A 19,418-nucleotide genomic window follows, 5' to 3' on the forward strand; every position below is an offset into this window, starting at 1 on the left:
ATAAAAATACTACTCGGATGTAATTTGAGTTTCTTTTTCATTTACGAAATACTTCACATCAATAAACTGCATCTCAAAGATCTTTATCCTGCCATCATTATTGGATAAATATGAAATTTCTAAAAAGTCTAACAAGAATATGTTATAGCAATACATGAATAACCAGTAAAAAAAATTACCCCAGTGACTGCAAAAAACTGAAACAACACACAAACTTACTGAAAAATATTCAGTACAGACATCTAAGTCATTTACCAAAAAATACTTTTAAAAGGACGAAATCTTTTAGGATTGATTTTGGAATGGCTACATTTTATTGTATTTTATCACCAAATCGAAAACCTCACTGAAAAGGACTTAATAAGACATTCAAGTGCTTCATAAAGACATGAAAACTGTTCGAGGCTTATTTAACTCGTTTTATTAAAAACAAGAAACAGAGTTTATAAATCCTTTAGAATACCATGGAAATAAGCAAGCTGTTTCTTGTATTACACGGGATCTATAACGTCTGTTTGTCCAAAATATATTTTGGAATGTCATATGTATATATCTTATTTTAGAAGGAAGGATAAATTTATATACCAAAAGCTATACCTCGGACACTACAACGACAAAGTACATCGGAACAACAACTACCTTGGTCACGATTAAACGTGGTACAAACCTTCAACCTAGAAAATCCATGAAGGACTATCACAAAACATAGATATATACAAAATTACGCACAAATACAACAGGTCTTCTAGCAACTACAAAATGTTCTAATTTGTTCTAAGTAGCTCATTTCTTACCCCAACTCATGAATTTAGCTTTCCCTACTCTTCTCTGATAAAGATGAGATGCGTTTAGTGGCTCTAAAGCCTTCGTGTCAGGTGACTTTTGAAGTGCAGTGAATGTGGCTTTGACCGCTTCCTAAAAGGGAAAAATGACAGGTGATGTCATGTATCTTCAGCAAGATAGCAAAAGAGGAAATCAATATGGACAAAGAAGAGAGGTAAACGCCCTCTTCTCCCCATAAAGCGCAATTTGGCATGCTCCTGAAAATCGAAAATTTAAAGAAATGAGGCAATAAACCAACGTTCCAATGTCTTGAAACAGCGTATCGATGTCGTCTCAAATAACTGTTTCATTGATTTGTAAAATATTAAACATAATGACTTAGGCTCTGCAAAACTGGTAACGGTATTAACTGTGTTATTAAAATTCTGTACCTAATACCTATTCTAATAATGTCTAATTTATTTTCGCGAATATTATTGATAATATTACTGTAATTAATATTGTAATTGTTTTAATTATATACCTTGATTCGTGATGCTGTTTCCATGAACTGAATTTTCTTATCTGGCAAAGAAAATCGGCCTCTGACCCAAGGATGCTTCAAAACCTGGAAGGAAATACAATCATTGCAAGAGCGAAATTTTGAAAAAATTATAAGCCGGCAATATAAATGTGAGAAATAACTGGCAAATTCTTTACCATAAAGAAGAATCAATTGAATGGTAATATCTGTTTGACGCAGAGGCCAAAGCTATATTGAGCGGAACACTATATTGGCAGGGTGGATGCAAGTTTTGATAACTTAATCTTTGGTTGGAGTTGTTCACGGAGTGAGACGTGAACAAGTCGTTAGACCTATTAGCTTGGTCCTATTGGTCTCAGCAAATGATGTGATAGCTTTGGTATATTCGATTTTAGACTCAAAAGTTTCCCAGGTAACAAAAGGTTAAGCATACCAGTCACTCAGGGAATAATAATAAACAACAATTGCATACCTGCGAAGCAGTGATCCTTTGTCTTGGATCAATATGGAGCATTCTTCTGACAAGGTCCTGAAAAAAGAGTGTACATCTTTCTGACACAATTCTATTAACACAACGCAAGTCAAAAATATTTTAACAGAAGTGTCAAGTCTCAAGAGGTTCCCTAATAACATTGAATATATATTTTAGAAAGATTAAAGAGTTAAAACGTATACTATTATTGGTTTCTTAAGGGGTCTAAAGGATTACGTTTTGGTACATGGTTGATTAAGGGTGGTGATACAAAATGAAAAATTCTGTTCTTGCAATCAAGATTGCATGACATACCTTGGCTAAATCAGTCACCCCTTCCCATGTTCCACCAGTTAATGAAATATTCCCATCGTTTATTCGTGTTAAAATCCTATTTGTGTCATCTTCTGGACCAGTTGCGAAGGGGGTTCGCCTAAGAAAAAACATGCTCGTAAGTGCTTGTCCATTTAAAGGAAAATTGACAGATGAAATAGGGCTTAAAGATTCCAAAAAATGAGATTCGGAAGCTGTTGAAAGCTGTTACATTTTTACATAAAAAGACAGCAATCTCAATATTTGGAATGTCGTATAGCTTGCTAAAACGCCATTCCAGATATCGAATGTCACAGAATATGTCGAATGTCACAGTTTCTGATCCATTTGTGAAACGTGATTCATACGAAGGTCCTTAGCATTTTGTAAAAACTTTCCATAAAACACAAAAATTTGCAAAGATCTGTGATAAATCAGTTCGAACCAAGAATATTCGAAAGATAATGTCAAAGGGCAGTTTTACCCCAAACTTAAAACTTATACTATACTAGGATTTAAGAATGCAGGTAACTTTTCAATTTTTAAAAAAGGTTTGTATTTCAACGCCAAAATAGTAAAACTCCTCCATATAAATTGACCGTCGATATATCAACGACACTTAATATTACCTGTATTATCTTTTCTTCAGTTTTAAATGAAATATAATATCAAGTTGGATTTTAAACAAAGTGCATTAATTACCCAGAAAGCATGATGTAAAGTAGAACGCCTAAACTCCAAACATCACAAGCTGCATCGTACCCTTGTTTCTTCAGAACCTTGAAAACAAAAATTTATATACGTCACGTTATGAACATAAACGTAATTATAAAATCCAAATTCACAATTAATTTCCTGGAAAAAACGTCAAAAGTAGAATTAAACCGTCAGTAGTCTCTCAACTACGGCGAAAATGATTGTACCATTATGTTTGTACCACTGAAGATTGTGATTCATACAATGCCAAAGAGGAACAAAAAGAATTGTTTGCTAACCAAAAATCTTGCTATTGATATGATGACACATTAAACCAAGCTACCAAATTAGACTTATAAAAACAAATTGGCATGGCAGCGAGGAATGCATTTTGTTCAAGGGCAGCAAATATCCTATCTGATATTTGAAAGATTAGTTTTTCAACCGTACAATTTTTATTCAATTCTGAAAAACATCTTTATATATGCAGCTATACTGTGCAATGGCCCCTTCTTAACCTTCTGTGTAGCCTATACATCAAGTCGGTGAAAATTCAACATTCGTTGATCATTATTCGACATATTAGACCCTTCCGTATTTCATTAAGGCAATATTTGACTTAAGCACTGGCCAAATGAGTCAAACTTCATGTATGTCCAAAGTGTCAGAAATCGCGATCTGCGTTTGATTAATACAGCAAGTCAAAGAAGTTTGTTTTACAAAGGAAAAACCAGATCTATTTTATATTTGCGGCTTTTCAGTTCTGGCGACATGAGGGAAGCAAAACATAACCACTGTGAAGCTTTTTATTTTACTCACTTCTGGTGCAACATAATTTGCAGTGTAACACGGTGTCATAAGCAGCCCATTTTCAGCTCGTATCTGCTTAGCAAATCCAAAATCAGCGATCCGGAGTGTTTCAGGGCCACCTCCATCAACGGCATAGAGAATGTTACTTGGCTGCAGATCTCTATGTACGACCTGAAAAAACGTAATTATTGTATCAACCATAACAGCAACCACAATATTATCTATAATATCATTTATGATATCAACAATCATATAAACCACAACATAAACCATGATATCAGTCATAATAATATCAACCATGATATCAAAAATGATGCCAGCCATGATATCAGAAATAAATAGCAACCATTAAATCAACAATAATATCAACCGTAAAATCGATCATGATATTAGCTATAATATCAACCGTAAAATCGATCATGATATTAGCTATAATATCAACCGTAAAATCGATCATGATATTAGCTATAATATCAACCGTAAAATCGATCATGATATCAGCCATAATATCAACCGTAAATCGATCATGATATCAGCCATAATATCATCCGTAAATCGATCATGATATCAGCCATAATATCATCCGTAAATCGATCATGATATCAGCCATAATATCAACCGTAAATCGATCATGATATCAGCCATAATATCAACCGTAAATCGATCATGATATCAGCCATAATATCATCCGTAAATCGATCATGATATCAGCCATAATATCAACCGTAAAATCAATCATGATATCAACCATAATATCAAACAAAAATAAAGCTTTTCCAGTTCATTTTCAATACAATAAAATCTAGATAATGAAATCAATTTCATCTTTTCTCACTATCGGGAAAAGAAAACAATGATATTTACCCCCTTTTGATGAAGGAAATCGACGGTCTTTGTCACCACCTCCAGAATCATTGCAGCCTCTCTTTCAGATAAGTACTTTTGTTTCTGGATCCGGTCCAACAGCTCGCCACCTTTCATTAATTCCATTACCACATACTTATATCTAGCGTCATCAAAAACCTTAAAGAACGAAGCGTACAAAAAATTATTGAAAAAATATTGTCAAATCAATCTAAGTTCTATAGGATATTTGTATATAAAGGGATACTTGTAACCCAAAATAGCAAAAATTCTTACAGTTTTAGAAAGCGTTTTCAGTGGTGGAAGCAAAGTCCCCCATGATCAGTGAAGAGTAATAAATACATTTCACTTGTCAAAGCCTTGTGACGTCATCAAGGAAACAGAGACAGGTTCAAAACCTATTGAACCAAGCGTTGCAAACCACAAAAGGCCCAGCAATTTTTTGCTTTTTGTCTTAAACTGGCCTATTTAATCACTCGAGGGAAGGAGTTAGTCATCAAGGAAACAGAGACAGGTTCAAAACCTATTGAACCAAGCGTTGCAAACCGCAAAAGGCCCAGAAATTTCTATTTTTTGTCTTAAACTGGCCTATTTAATCACTCGAGGGAAGGAGTTTAGTCATGGGCGTTAGCAATTAAACGTCTTTAATTGCAGTTATATTACATTTATTCGAAGTTATCCATAAAAATGAGACCACTTGTTCAAGGCTCAATATTTTCATCAAGAAGAGACTGGCATAGCCCGTGACAACGGCAAAGACAGCTTCGCCTATCAAATACAGCAATTTGTTAAAAAAGGTTCAAATCCACATTCAAAGAACAATACCAAAGTAATACAAATATATCTTAATACGCTACAAATCGCACTTACGTCTCGTATGCTGATAATATTTGGCCAATTTCCGTAACGTAACAAAATCTGCGAATAACAAAGAAAAATACAATTACTCTCGCCCCTTGTCACAAAACCATTGTGTTTTAAACATATGCAACCAACCTAAATCCTTCTTGCAATTGTATACCAGGCAATACTTTTTCACAGAATATCAACACATTTCACTCTTGGCCAATAAATGGCTGCTTACCTCGATTTCCTCAGATGGATCCCGCTTGCTTTTATCAATAATCTAAAAGCAATAACAACAAAACATATCATGCATGCATGACTGAATTGCAAGGAAGAAAACTTTGATGTACCATTATACGACATCATCAAACGAGATAATGCTGTAGTTAGCAAGACATGTATTAGAGGCAGTCCAAGAGAGCAAGGCCACAAATACATATGACATCAAGTCTAAAAGGCTTGGGTGCCTAAAGAAGTAACAGCTATGACAAGGAACATATCAATCATGATAACAGTAATTAAGATTTTACAGCATTCATTGTCAAATGTGTTAAACAGCTATGGCAAGTCTCAACTCTCTACCTTCGCGCCTAGTTAGATCTTAAAGCAACTTAGATTCTATGACGCATAATATAAGATAAGAAATATAGCTTTCTTTATTCCCATGGCTGACTGATAAGGTAACCGAACAATTAAAGCACTGTCAGAAAAGAGCAGAGACTATAAAAAAGCTGTACATTGTCAAAAAACGAATAGTTCATTCTTTCCTATATTGATTTAGATTTAGTCTTGCGGGGTGGCAAGATTTAACCCTTGAGCTGTGTAACATATGCCACGATCTGATGGTGATTACGCTGTTTGGTGTTTCTTAAAGTAGGTTTATACTTTGCTTAATTGTGACAACATAAAACATTAAGTTTTACTTCTGGAGTTAGCACAGCTATGTCAACATACCAGCAAACACTTAACAGTTAAAAGGACTTGTATTCAACTTTAGACCAGCAACTGAACACTAAATGGACTCATAAAACGAACACCAGCAACCAGAGATGCTGTCTGATGTTAAAGATGTGTCCATTGTTCAGAGATAAGTTCCATCAGGCTTTACCCTAAATAGTTGGAGGTGTTCACTACGAGGAGGTCGTGGTTACTTGGCGCTTCATTTGACGATATTACAGTTGAATTCCGTTAAATTAGATCTTCAGGGGGGGGGGGGGGTTGAAAAGGAAATGGTCTGACTTAGCGAATGTCCGATATATATGGGGTGCCAAGCTTTTCGACTTGAACGAGGTAGAAAAATCCAATAGGAATTGAAAATCAGCTCAACTTAGTGAGTTATCCGGGATACGATATAACGGGATTCGAATTTTAGTTTTATGAATTACTGTAAAGAAACAATTCCAAACATATCACCATTAGAAACAGTATTGTTAGGCTTACCTTAACGGCATATTCATGACTGCTTGCTTTGTGGACACATCTTTTACAAACCGAAAATGCCCCGACGCCGATTTCCTATAAAATACATACATTTCCATAAAAATATATTTGTCACAACTTAACTTTGTGACAATAAGATAGAACGGTATTTGACAAAAATAATTTTTCCTATTTCTTTCACGAATAGTTTGAATAAGAGCTAGTTTTTGACAAAACAGATCTTGAAAATCACAGCCAAAACCACTTCCAACAAAAACTATTAAGGTCGAATTCAACGACTCCAACTTTGCGTTTTGAAACAATTTTGATTTACTACTAATAATGCCGTAATTGGTATGAAACAAATATGTCGTACGGGGTATGGAGGTTTTTTCATAGGGGAATAGATGTAGTACACAAACAAGAATCGAGCAGTTTTCAGTTCAAAGTAAATTCGGTAGGCATTTAAAGGCATTTTACATGCATAAATACAGCGAAGAATAAACTTAGGCCAAATTGATCAGAGCACGGCACGCGCGTATTTAAGGAATTGGAAACTGCTCACGTGAAACCACTGTGCGCTGCTCTAGGATTTTGCCGATTTGCAGAAAGGCGGAAGCTGTTCATACAGTTTGATTGGTCAACCGCTGGTGGTAAAGTGGCTAAAGTGGCTTTTACCTAAGTCAAATGTCTTCTGCACTTTGTCTCTGGGGATTATTTTTTATTTTTGGTCGCTGAAGACAAAGTATTAACAAACTTTGGCGCCTCGGTTATATCGCCCGAGATTTTATACGAGCAGTTGGGTGAACAGGTATAACAAGGAAAGAAACTCTCCTATTATTCCGTTGGCCGAGGACAAGCACCTTTTTTACACACACTTCCCTTTGCACTTACGCCTTAATGTACTAAACTTCCCTCCCATTCGAAATCCGACAGAGACGTTTTTAAAGGATTTGTTAGTGCTTACGAGCCAATAAGCTCTACGTGCATAACTGATATTTTTCTATTGCATCCTGCTACAGAAAAAGAACTCGTATAGAAAAATGTTCGTTTCTACAAAGATAAAATTAGTGTACATACCTCCTTTATTTCATAGTTGTCAGTGATTGACTTTCCATCATTAGCATTCGGATCCTTGAAAAGAGATGAAACTGCTTACTATTTTAGTTAAAGAATTGAAAAACGCATAAATTACATGAAGAAGACAAAAATCTTTTAATCAAAATCAAAGGTTGCATAAATTTCCTCTTAACGTGTCGTAAAATCCTGCGGTAATTCAACTATAGTTGAATTAGACTCAGAAACACATACAAGACTCAGAAAGAATTTGAAAAAAGGTACAAAATTATGAAGCATTCAATAAAATATTATTGCTTTAATTTTTTTTTTCTTTTTAAGTTTATACAAGAAAGGTATAACTTTATGCTTTTTGTGGTATCATTTAAGTTGACTTGGTTAGCAGAAAACTATGAGTAATGTACGGCTCAAACGCATGTGTAACTTTATACTTGAATACAAACAAGATTCAGGAAGAGAGTTTACCTCACTGGGCATATCAATCTCCATATCATTTTCATTCTCCTGAAAAAACAGAAACAGAATTATGAATAAATTCAAATACTTTGCTTAAATTAAGTTTGACTTTACAAAGAACAATGTCTTATGCAGTTGATGACCGAAAAATGGGATGAAAAAGACAAGGTGGCGTTGAAAATAAAACGCATTAGTTACTAAAGACCAAAAATACAATGGCAGATCCATTTATCAAAGACTTTAAAGTATTCCTAAAAGACTGGGTTTTCCTTTTAAAACATCAATGATTTACAAATATGAGGTATTACAAATAAAAACTATGACTGCCAAACGCAAAGAAGCTTTCATGCCTGAATTAATAGTTTACAATGTAAAGATAAGAAGGACATACTTCATAGACGGTTGGAGCAACATAGCTGAATCCCCTGAATAGCTGATTTGAGCCTGCACTTGGTGGAACCGCAGGGGAATCTGTGAGAAGCAAATGTTCGCAATTTACGAAAGAAGCCTTAGTTATAGCAAAATGTCAACATGGTACGGAAAAGGAGAAACGTTACATGTTAAAGTAAAGTGCGACAATGCGTCCGCAAAAACTGAAACCTAAGATATTCAAGTCCAGGTACGGATCGAAAAGTATTTCAGTAGAGCCAGTAATGTTTCTCCAATCTTGAAATTCTGTCTTTGAATTAATTTTGATTGATCTAAAACTTTTCATAAAGTTGCAGCATACAAATAAAGACGATTTTCGGGGTCAAAGTTTTAGTCAATCACACAGTTTATTTGATTATTTAAGAGTAAAGGAGACCGGCAGCAGCTACATCTCGATCGTTTCCAAGAGGCCTAAACGATTTTAAGGAACTACACTTTAAAGGCAAATATACATTCTACTCGAGATACTATCAAGGCCAGCTTGTATGCGTAGCAAAACAGCATTTTCGACAAAGAAAAAATTTAAGTATAGTATAGGTTTTTTAAGAAAAGTATAGGTTTTTTAGTACTGTACATTGACACATGTTTTGTACTCATTAAGATCACGCTTTATCATTGTCTGCGCATCATCAAATATTGGGGTTTAAAATCTTATGAAAAACAGCAGCTACACCTCATTCAGGTATAATTGTTCACAAGTACTGCCTGCTCTGCAGTCTAGCACTGGAGGCGAATATATAAAGGCTGGACAGGAGGCGATGACCATATAACTGTGAACCCTGTTGCATACCTTGCAAAAATGTTATTTAGGAGCTTAAGTGGTAAATTTTTTCATCGCTATCAAAAGTTTACAATGCTTCCACACCGGAGAATGTTGGATAGCATTGACAACAAACCTTTTGGAGTTCTTGAAGTATACTCTTTATCAAAATAGTAGGTATCGTCTGCTTTTGTCACAGCAGGTTGAAAAGGAGGAGCCAGTTCCTTCTTCACAAGTCTCTAAAATGTAAGATACATAAAGAAATGATGTAGATGCCGACAACGGGTTTCCGTATGAGGCTGTAGCTCTGGGTGAAATGATCAGCGCATGGGTACTGAAGGACAGATAATATTTGGAGAAAACGTTAGAATGGGAATTGAAAACTCTATAACTGCTAGTTTACCTCATGCGAGGATTTTTAATTGCGATGATTGATTTTGGTACTTTAAAAGCATAACAATATGGGTTAATAATTACATTTGCCATTAAATTTTCAAATTCACTTGGTGAAAGGTAAGATCGAAGTGCATTACATATTTGAACACATCACGTGACGATTCCAATAAAATGTTGCAACTGATGTCTTGAATAGAACGACTAGTTCTAATAATAATACAATGTAATGTTTATATCTGATGATGCAGTGCAGCAATACTTACATCAAAATCGATAGTCTTGAAAAACGGCTGCTCTCTCATTTCATCGAGTCCACGATTTGCACCTTAAAAGCAAATTGTTGTTGAATGGTAAGATAATGAAGGATTTGACTGGAATAACTGCAAGCAAAATCAACATCTTAAATATGATACTTTAGTCAGAAGAGGGAAAATCGGGTAAATCTTATTATAAAATATACAAAAATGCTAACATTTTTATAGAAATCAAAGCTACTCCCCAAATGAACCTCTTGAAAATGATGAATGATAAAACGATAAAATGAAAAAAAGAATTTCATATCTTCATCTGCTTGTTTGCTAAAATCTTTAATAAAATTACCTAGTCGGTTTGCTGGATTTCTTTTGAAAAGCGCACGAAGCAAAAGCTGAGCTTCTGGGCTAATAAACTGAGGCATTCCAAGTTTTGCTCTAAGGTAAGAAAGAACACATTATAAAATATTGACAATGAAAAATGATATGTTGACAATGTACCGATGGGCCTATCTTATCTTTTCATGGCGATATTTTCACATAATATAATCAAATTCAAAAGGAATTCCACCTTTTCCCTAAAGTAAAAAGGAACACAACTACAAAAGCTCGCAACGAAACAAAATATTTTGACAATGCACTAATGGGCCTATCTTATTTTATCATGGCGGTATCTTGACACAATGTAATTCAATTCCTATAGCATAGATAAAAGACAATAAGTTACAAAAAACCTCTGCCATATCATCAACTGCTTTCAGCGTTTCTTACAATGTTCAGATATTATCTAAAAATATTATCCTATTGTTGAACAAGACATAAAGATAATTTTAAGTAGCCCATGGGCATTTAGAGATTTTAGATTATTTTCAAATATATTAATAAGAATCTTTCAAAACTTATCATTCTGCTACTTATACAACACCACTTTATTGGTTTTAAGTGAATTTCTTAAAAATGTAACCAGGACCAACTCCATCCTCTATTTACTCTCAAATACCAAAATGCTTGTCCGTCGCTGGAGTCAAGAAGTGCTACTTGATATCAGAACATCGTTATCAACCGCAAAAAAATTTCAAGCATGTGTTTCTCCTCCCATTATACTTATTAATTAGCAAATGATTGTCGTAGCAAAAGAAGGCCAGCCTTTTTTCCATCCCAACAAAATCTTAAAAATGAATACAACAGAGTTCCCACATCTGACAAAGAAGTGACAATTCAAAGAAAATACAAGCTTCATTATAAAAAAAACCTGTACTTTACTCACTTCAAAATCATATTGATTGTCTCTTTCCTATTTGCACCTTGAAATGGCAACGATCCTGTAAGCATCTCAAACTGCAAAAACGGTGCAGCAATTAATAAAGGAAACAGCATAATCGCACACACTGAGGAATCATTAGCAGTTCGTTCTTATGCTAGCAAGTGCGACGAGGCAACCTAACGGGGTTTGTTTGACAATAGAAATCTATTTAGATTACAGGAAAGGCACACAAATACTTCCAGGCGAAACGCAAACAGAAACGCAAACGTTATTACAAATTGGAACGTGCACTAAATTAGCCATAACTAAATAATAATAATCTGCTACCAAAGTTTGCAGAGAGGTGGTGTGTATAAGTTTTTTTTCGATGGGTAGGGACGGTAGAGATAGCCAGCAAGAGCATTTGCTTTAAAGACAAGCAAAATATAACAAAGTGGCCTACGCCAACTGTCAATCAACAATTGGCCAATCAGTCAGCGTAATACCATTCATACGACTATTGATTGGATAATTCTGATTGACAGATGACTTAAGCCACCTGTTAGTTGCCTTTAAACTAGATCCTTTCCTCGCTGTCTGTCGAGGCCTATCTGTTGCCCATTGGATAGCAGACCAGTCTCCAAATTACAGACTGGATCTAGCTAGATCTTAGACCCCGTTTATAGGATCAAAAGAGTACATTTGTTTTGCTTCTAACAGTAGACTCTTTGTGAATCTGTAACTAAATCATATCTGATTAAGTCATTTACACAATATCGTTTTAATACCACAATATTGTATTGGTAAGCGGCATAATTACTTTATATCGCCATTCATCGAAGTCTCCGTGTAAAGGTAAGGCTTATAAGATTTGATATCAATTTAATACGGTGTCGTGTAAACGGAGCCTTTTTCTTAAGAAAAGTGATCTAGCCACAAATAGCCAATTACAGCATATGCCTAAACCTATTCACAAAAGCCCAATCACAATTGGTTCTTGTTAATGGACATAAAATATTAAAGAAGTAGAAACCTGTTATAAGCACAGTCATTCAGTACAGAGGCCTTAGGCATTTGGGTTTTAAAGTATTAAGTATATACCATTAAGACTCCATATGACCACCAGTCAGCTGCCGTTCCATGCCCACGGCGATTCACAACTTCTGGTGCCATGTACTCAACAGTTCCACAAAACGAAAACGCCTTCTTCTCGTCATAAATTGACTCCTTGCTTAGGCCAAAGTCTAGAAAGATGTTCGCATAAACATAAATAATTTTTACGACTGAAAACATAGTAATCTACCACCTTACTTGAACAGTTTTGAATACTTAGTGTATAAATGGAATAGCAAGCAAGCTTTTGTTGTAGGGCAGGCTTGCAGAGGTTATGCTATGCTATAACCCCATGCCCATCTGAGGAGAACCATAACTTTTGCCCTCTTCCAGAGACTCCCCTCAAATGTTCGAAGAGAACTGTGATTGCCCTCCTAAACCGTTCAAAGAAGCAAACTGCCTTCGTTAAAAACAGTGCTTTTTTATTTCTACTTTCATATTTACAAATAGCTCACCTGGAAATTACTAGGAGAGCTGTTTACTACTCCCATGTTTAAAATCTTATGGCCAAGCCTGATGACATGTAACTTGAACTTATTACTGACGACATGTAACATTATCATTTGTCACCCAAGAGTACAATGTTTGATTATTTTCCCAAACTACTAACTTTTAGGACTTCCATTTCGAGTGTTTCTAAAGTTTACAAGTTTTAATACTGTCAAAAAAGTTTAGTTGTGGTGCAGTTTGGCAGATTAAAAGGCAAATGTAAGATTGATCATTTAGTGATTATATCATATCAACAATTAGTCAATTCACAAAATTTGTCTACTTTTTGCAATCAAGAAGTTATGTGCCATTTAGTTTCAAACTGAAAGTAGGAAAGCTTGCCAAACTGAGCCCTTTAATATGGACAAATGAGGCAAGTTATGAAGTTGATTCTTTGGAAAAAGACATCACTGGGTATTTAAGCTTGATTCAAAATCTATATATATATACTAACCTGTCAGTTTAATATGCCCATCATAGTCGAGAAGAATACTAGAATGGATAAATCCAAAATTATATATTTCTTAAATGAGTGACTTTTACAGCATCAATAATTTCAAATTGTGTTTTAAAATTGCAAAAGCCAGTTGCTCAAACTGTTTCTGTTTAAACAACAACAAAACTGAAAAACTACCAACTAATGGCTGAATCAACTAAAGCTACATAACGCTTAACTACATAATAATAGATCAACAACAAGCTAATATATACATTAGTTAATTTTATAACATTTACTTACTTTTCTGGTTTCAAATCTCTGTAAATAATCCCTAGTTTATGCAAGTGGTCTAATGCCATTGCCAGCTCAGCTAAGTAAAACTTGACATCCTCCTCAGTAAACATAACCTGCAGACAAGTGAATCATTTAATAACTTAAAACTAAAGGTGACTAAAAATTGCAATCCTGTCAAATATATTTGTTTCTACAAAATTAACTATTTATGATATTGAAAAAATAACATGATTTCACACCTTCCAATTCCAGGATGTGCTCGAAGTACCAAAAATTGAAAAACTTTACCAATGGACCTTGTATATTCTCATCTTACGTTCAACAAAAGGAAAATGTTTGGTATTACCTCTTTAGACAGTCTTGTAAAAAGGTCTCCACCTCTTAAGAATCCAAGCACAAGATAAAGTTTCCCTTCAGTCTGGAAAGCTAGAAAAAAGCAAAGAAGTTCAAACAGAGCATCAATTTCATGTTATTTGGTTAGTAAATATTTGTTAATGAACTTCACTAAATCTAGGTTGCACGATTCTTGCATAACCATATAATTTTATCATTATCAAGTATTTTTCTGTGAAACACTAGAATGTTATAAAAGTGTATACCTTGTTCGAAGCAAGCAGGAAAATGATATGAGGCTTCTGACAAGGGTTTTTAGATTTGTCTTACAAACTTCAAAAACAAAAAAAGTGGACAATTTCTTAACATTTAGAACTTAAGCAATGGACTGTTCAGCTAATCAGAACCAAACAATTTAAGCTGACAGAACTTCACTTTAAAAGTATATCCTGCTTGTCAACTAAAACAGGGTAGCTTAAAAGTCTACAATACTTTTAACACTGGATATAAAAAATTTGTTTAAAACATCAAATTACACTTTAAAATGTCTTGAATAATAAAGCCTCTACAGTTGAGTCTTAACTTAACGGTTTTTAGCACAGGTGACAAAATTAACTGGCATAATCTTATTGCAAAAAACCAAACAGAGTCATTGGTTGATTAAGAGATACCCATACCATAATGAAGTTGCACTATGAATGGATGTTCCATTTCAGCCAAAATATCCCTTTCCATTTTTGTTCTCATTTTATCACGCACTAAAAGATAACCAACCTTGCATTACTTGGAAAATCTTCTAAGAAAAGGCAATATAATTAACTCAGAAAAACCAATGTACTTCAATATCATTTATGTAAATGGAATCAAGCATATCTGACATAATTAGTCCTGAAATCTGATCATACATAACCTAGATTTTACCTGGCATAAATGTAGAGTAGACAATTTGATGAAAAAAGCTTGAAAAGGAAAGTCTAATGAAATTGTCAAAATATTACAAATCATGATCTGACCAACTAGCGAGGATAAGGAAAGCTTTATAAATTTTTCATAACTTGACTATTTTTACAACCTAGGTGTAAAAAAAGATATATATATACATATTGAAATGAAAAATAGTTTGGCCTTCATTTAGTTTACTCTATTTTGAAACAGTTTTGAGAAGTTTGTTGAAATAAAAAGATGCAAAACTAAAACAAAGTGGTTTTAATGTAGCCTAATTTTACAATACATAGAAATTATTCATATTATCATCAAATTGAGGGGCAATTTAGGTATTACCCTAAATAAAACACCTGACTTAGTTAAAGTAAAAAAGAAAAAATCTGTATTACAAGAAACAGCATGAAAGTCATGAAAACCTGATTGTATTACTGAAATGAAGCCAAAAATCTTAGAGATAAATCATGATTAGCTTCGAAGAGCCTCTTTAGCAAATTCCAGTGAGAGTGCTGGTATAATGTTCAAACAATTATAACCATGCAACTGAAAGTTCAAGTTCATTATAAGATTTTATTTCAAGTTTTCGAAAACCTTCATGGATTGAGGTGCAACTAATAGACAACATAAATTTGTTTTATGACTGCGAAGCTTAAATACTTTTGAGAATGTTGTTAAAATTTCAGATGAAGACGTATACAATATAAACTTTTGCTAAAATTCTTAAATTCCTTAACTTTATACAAACCTTTTAGTGTAGCTTTTTTCAAAACTTTCATTGCATATATTTTGCCAGCATCTGGGCCAACAACTTTCCTCACCATGAAAACCTAGAATTAAAGGAAGTAAATGATGAGATTATATAAAAAACAGTGGCTATCTTAATGCACATAAGTTCATTTGTCATTTTCTTATTCATATGCACAGTTCAATGTTTGTGTGGGTAACTTTTGCAGGAATAGAAAAAAGCTGATGCATGCAAGAAAAATACAACCTAAACATTGACATAAAAAACATGATCAAAATAGCCAATACCCATTAAAAGCAGTTTACCGCCCTGTTTATTAGCTATTGTTTGTTGAATTTAGAGGATCCTCAAAATTAGAGAAACATGAAAAAGTAGTATAACTGATCAAGCAAGTAGGAGATATTCTCTGTTAAGAAATGAAAAATCATTGAAATAGAAATTATGTTCTTTGTTTCAGTAAACCAATGCATGGCAGGCCAATACTGCCTTTAAGTTAGATAGAGAAGTGATGGTGTGAGAATGATGGTGTTAGATAGAGAAAGGCTGAATTATCAGGGGTACAAATTTGTGGGATTCAACTGTAAAAAGGTACTGGGCAAGCTGAATGAACATTTTGTGCAACATGATTTATGTTACCAAAGTGATAGTTATCAAGGGGTCATATTTTAGCTTCTTGACATGTTGTGTCTTGTTACCTCAATTCATGTCTATCCTTGTTATGATATCTCAAAATGCACTTTTCTTTTTTTTCTTTAAAAGTTTTGGAACATGCTATATATATATAATCTGCTCAATTAATCCAAAGATTTTTCATACTTGGAAAATGAATGGCTTTTCACCCTCACCACAACAATATATAAAGGACAACTGTAATATCAAATTCTTATCAAAGAGAACAGCACTTGGCAGAAAGATCTGAATGGATAACATACTTTCCCAAATGATCCTTGTCCTAGCACCTTTAGCAACTCAAAATGTGATGGTGTCGCTTTGACTACTTTCGTTTTCTTGATTTCATTTTCCAATTGAATTTCATGTTCTTGTACCTCAGGCGCCTACAAAGTAATTCTCCTTTCAGAAATTTGTTTCTGCATGTAAATGTATCATTATATTAAAAAATAAACAAACTTCAACTTCGCATGTGAAAAAACTAGTTCAAGTCAGATTTGCCAGTGAACCAAGTTAAAACCTGTGAAGGGTCTATATATGATTTGAAGAATGTGCTTTAGTTAAAGGGGGTACTTTCTCCATCAGTTCAGTTCAGTTCTTTATACTTCAAATTTCACTACATTAGTTGAACTATTGGGATGTTTATAATTTGGCAGTTATAAATGGTCACCTGCTGTATCTTTATTCTAACTAACTGTACCAGATTACAAAGCATTGTTTCTACGCAGGGAACACCAGAACAATAAAAAATTAAATCTGTGGATAAAAATGTATTACAAGAATTCATGTGCTGAATTTGTGGAAAAGGTTTTTGAAACATTCTTGTATTCTTTGTTTTTTTTTGTAATCAGAGCTCTGAAGTTTTAATGTTGGATAATCATATGAAACATGACAAGATAAAACAAATATTATGCCCAGGCTCTACCCTAGCTTCTTAATAATGCACAGGCAGAATAAGGGATAAAATTATTGTGTGGCAAAACAAACTTTACCATCAGGTAACTGGATACTAGTTTTAGAGAGATTATTGTTAAAGTCAAAAATTTATGTTTCTGTTATGGAGATAAAATAAATACATAAAATAGGAGATAAAATACATTTAAGAAAATAAAAAATGTAATTCTACCAAAAGAAATCTTTTTTGTTGTGAAACTTAGGTGTCTGGATAACATTTGGAAACACTTCAAGAAAATTTAGGCAAATGGAATACCACATTATGGCACAGGTCTTTAAAATATTCATAGTTCAAGGTTCGAAATTCATAAAATCTATATGTCTTTTCTTTTTGATAAAGAAAAATTAACTGCAGGGGCAAAGTGTACTGTGTGTAATTCCCCTAAACAACAGATGATTGGAGGTTGTTAATAAAGTTAAAATATATCCTACATAGTTATTGACCTACATACAGTACACTTCAGGAAACAATGAACTTTCATTCTTCGATTATCATGAAGTATCATACAGAAGGTTTTGTAAAATAGGGTTAGAAAATAGCTATTAGGGAATTGCCTTTCATAACCTAAAAAAGCATATCAATTTATCTCAGAACTTGCCATAGAATTACCACCTTTACACTCTCTGATGTATGATTTACCAACTTGCATGAACGCTTGGCAGCTTAAGGGACACAGGTAGAAAGGAAAGGAGCATGATTTGAAACTCACCTCAGCAGTCAGGTCTTCTTGTGAACCCGTAAACTATGGTGTAATAAGATGAATATAAATATCGCTGTTAGTACAAAAGTAAGACACCGATAAGAATCAAATAAAACACTGACAGAAGTTAGGGAAGCATTGACTAGGCTTTGGGGCATGGCTAGGCCCACTCATCCAAATCAAATTGGCAACAACTCACCTCAGCTTCTGTAGCGACGGGTAGTCTATGCCAAGGGTCTGCATTATTTGCGAGCGGCATGTTGGTAAATAAGCTTCGCTGTTTTGTTTATAACACTTTTAAGTTGGTTATAGCCGCTTTCTGTCTAAGAAGTTCATTACCCTGCGCTGGTATGCGGTTCAAACGTGAATCACTCTGCATCAGCGGAGATTCATTAGCATATAAATGAAGTTTGGCTTCCCTTTGTAACAGGAAGTTCTAGAAATAATATGAAACCAATAAAACAAAGGCGGACCAAACAATAAGCAGACTGAAGGTGCTCGAGTTTCCCCACCTGTGCCAAATGTAACTTTTTGTGCACCAGTATCGCAAAACGGGAAATAGAAACTGTGGACATAAAATCTAAACAACTTGTTGTGTATGCACAAAATTCAGAGAGAACCTGTGCAATTGAGAAAGGCTACAACCCCTTGTTTTGTAAATGGCCGGAGGGCGAGTGTCTGAAAGTTGATAGAAAGCTATATGTTGAAAAGGGTCCAAAATTTAGCAAGATGAAAGCGATTTTCTGTCAAGACAAGTAATATCCTATTCCTTCAAAAAGGAATTTTTTCAGGAAAATCAAACACTAAAGACTCGCCAAGCCATAATCAAGAAAAAGCGAACCAATAGTCTATTGTCTCAAAAAGGAAGGCTTCTAGGGCTGGAGGGGTAATTCCCTCCCCCCAAGGGGCAGAGTGAACGGGGGGGAGGTGAGGGGTGTCAACCCCCAACTTTCAGAGAACTCGTCGGTCTTTCAGAGAGCCGAAAATTGCATTTATACCAAAGAATGTTTATGCCGAATGTAACAAACGAATTTTTTGTCGGTAAAATATGGTTTCGCATCTCTTACACTCCCCAGAAAGAAAGGTCACGCTGTGCCACTGCCCCCCCCCCCCCCCCCCCTCCAAGATGTTATGTAAAAATGATAGTAGACTGAAGTAATAGAAATGATGTTTGCCTGCGTCGGTTCCGATTTCTTCATGTAACGATGTCTTTATATTTAATGGCTATTCGAAATCTTTGCCTGAAGCCTCTAATCTGCTGGCAAGGCTCCACCGTAAAAGAAATGCAGACTCCAGCCTTGAATGGATGGATGAAAGCCGTAATAATCAAATCGGAGGCACGAAGCTTGTACTTCAGTTTCACGCACAGGCGGTGAAAGAAAAGAAAAAGGAACCAAGCATC

General features: G+C 34.5%; 1 protein-coding gene across 1 annotated transcript; it reads right to left on the minus strand.

The window, feature by feature from the left end:
* Positions 1 to 18: 18 nt before the first annotated feature.
* On the minus strand, positions 19 to 18,426 carry LOC135685392 (ribosomal protein S6 kinase 2 beta). The gene is made up of 26 exons (XM_065201325.2): positions 18,216 to 18,426; positions 18,026 to 18,058; positions 16,625 to 16,747; positions 15,693 to 15,774; positions 14,683 to 14,763; positions 14,019 to 14,098; positions 13,679 to 13,785; positions 13,394 to 13,431; positions 12,439 to 12,581; positions 11,362 to 11,432; positions 10,444 to 10,532; positions 10,107 to 10,168; positions 9,584 to 9,686; positions 8,650 to 8,729; positions 8,268 to 8,306; positions 7,806 to 7,859; positions 6,747 to 6,821; positions 5,545 to 5,586; positions 5,331 to 5,378; positions 4,461 to 4,619; positions 3,606 to 3,767; positions 2,793 to 2,869; positions 2,094 to 2,211; positions 1,779 to 1,835; positions 1,307 to 1,390; positions 19 to 915 (listed from the first exon to the last, which is right to left on the minus strand). Exons 1-26 carry the CDS (start codon positions 18,273 to 18,275, stop codon positions 784 to 786), a joined length of 2,199 nt encoding a protein of 732 aa, XP_065057397.1. The 5' UTR covers positions 18,276 to 18,426; the 3' UTR covers positions 19 to 783.
* Positions 18,427 to 19,418: the final 992 nt, after the last annotated feature.

This window comes from Rhopilema esculentum, chromosome 15 (assembly GCF_057945365.1).
Source record: "Rhopilema esculentum isolate cy_ngs chromosome 15, ASM5794536v1, whole genome shotgun sequence".
Taxonomy (NCBI): domain Eukaryota; kingdom Metazoa; phylum Cnidaria; class Scyphozoa; order Rhizostomeae; family Rhizostomatidae; genus Rhopilema; species Rhopilema esculentum.

Bases quoted from the DNA above. Each gene is read 5' to 3' on its own strand.
- LOC135685392 (XM_065201325.2), bottom strand. From the start codon at position 18,275: ATGCCGCTCGCAAATAATGCAGACCCTTGGCATAGACTACCCGTCGCT. The intron at 15,775-16,624 runs GTATGTTATCCA...CTTTAATTCTAG, and splicing joins GACAAGGATCATTTGGGAAA to GTTTTCATGGTGAGGAAAGT. The intron at 6,822-7,805 runs GTATGTACACTA...TGTATTTTATAG, and splicing joins ACAACTATGAAATAAAGGAG to GAAATCGGCGTCGGGGCATT.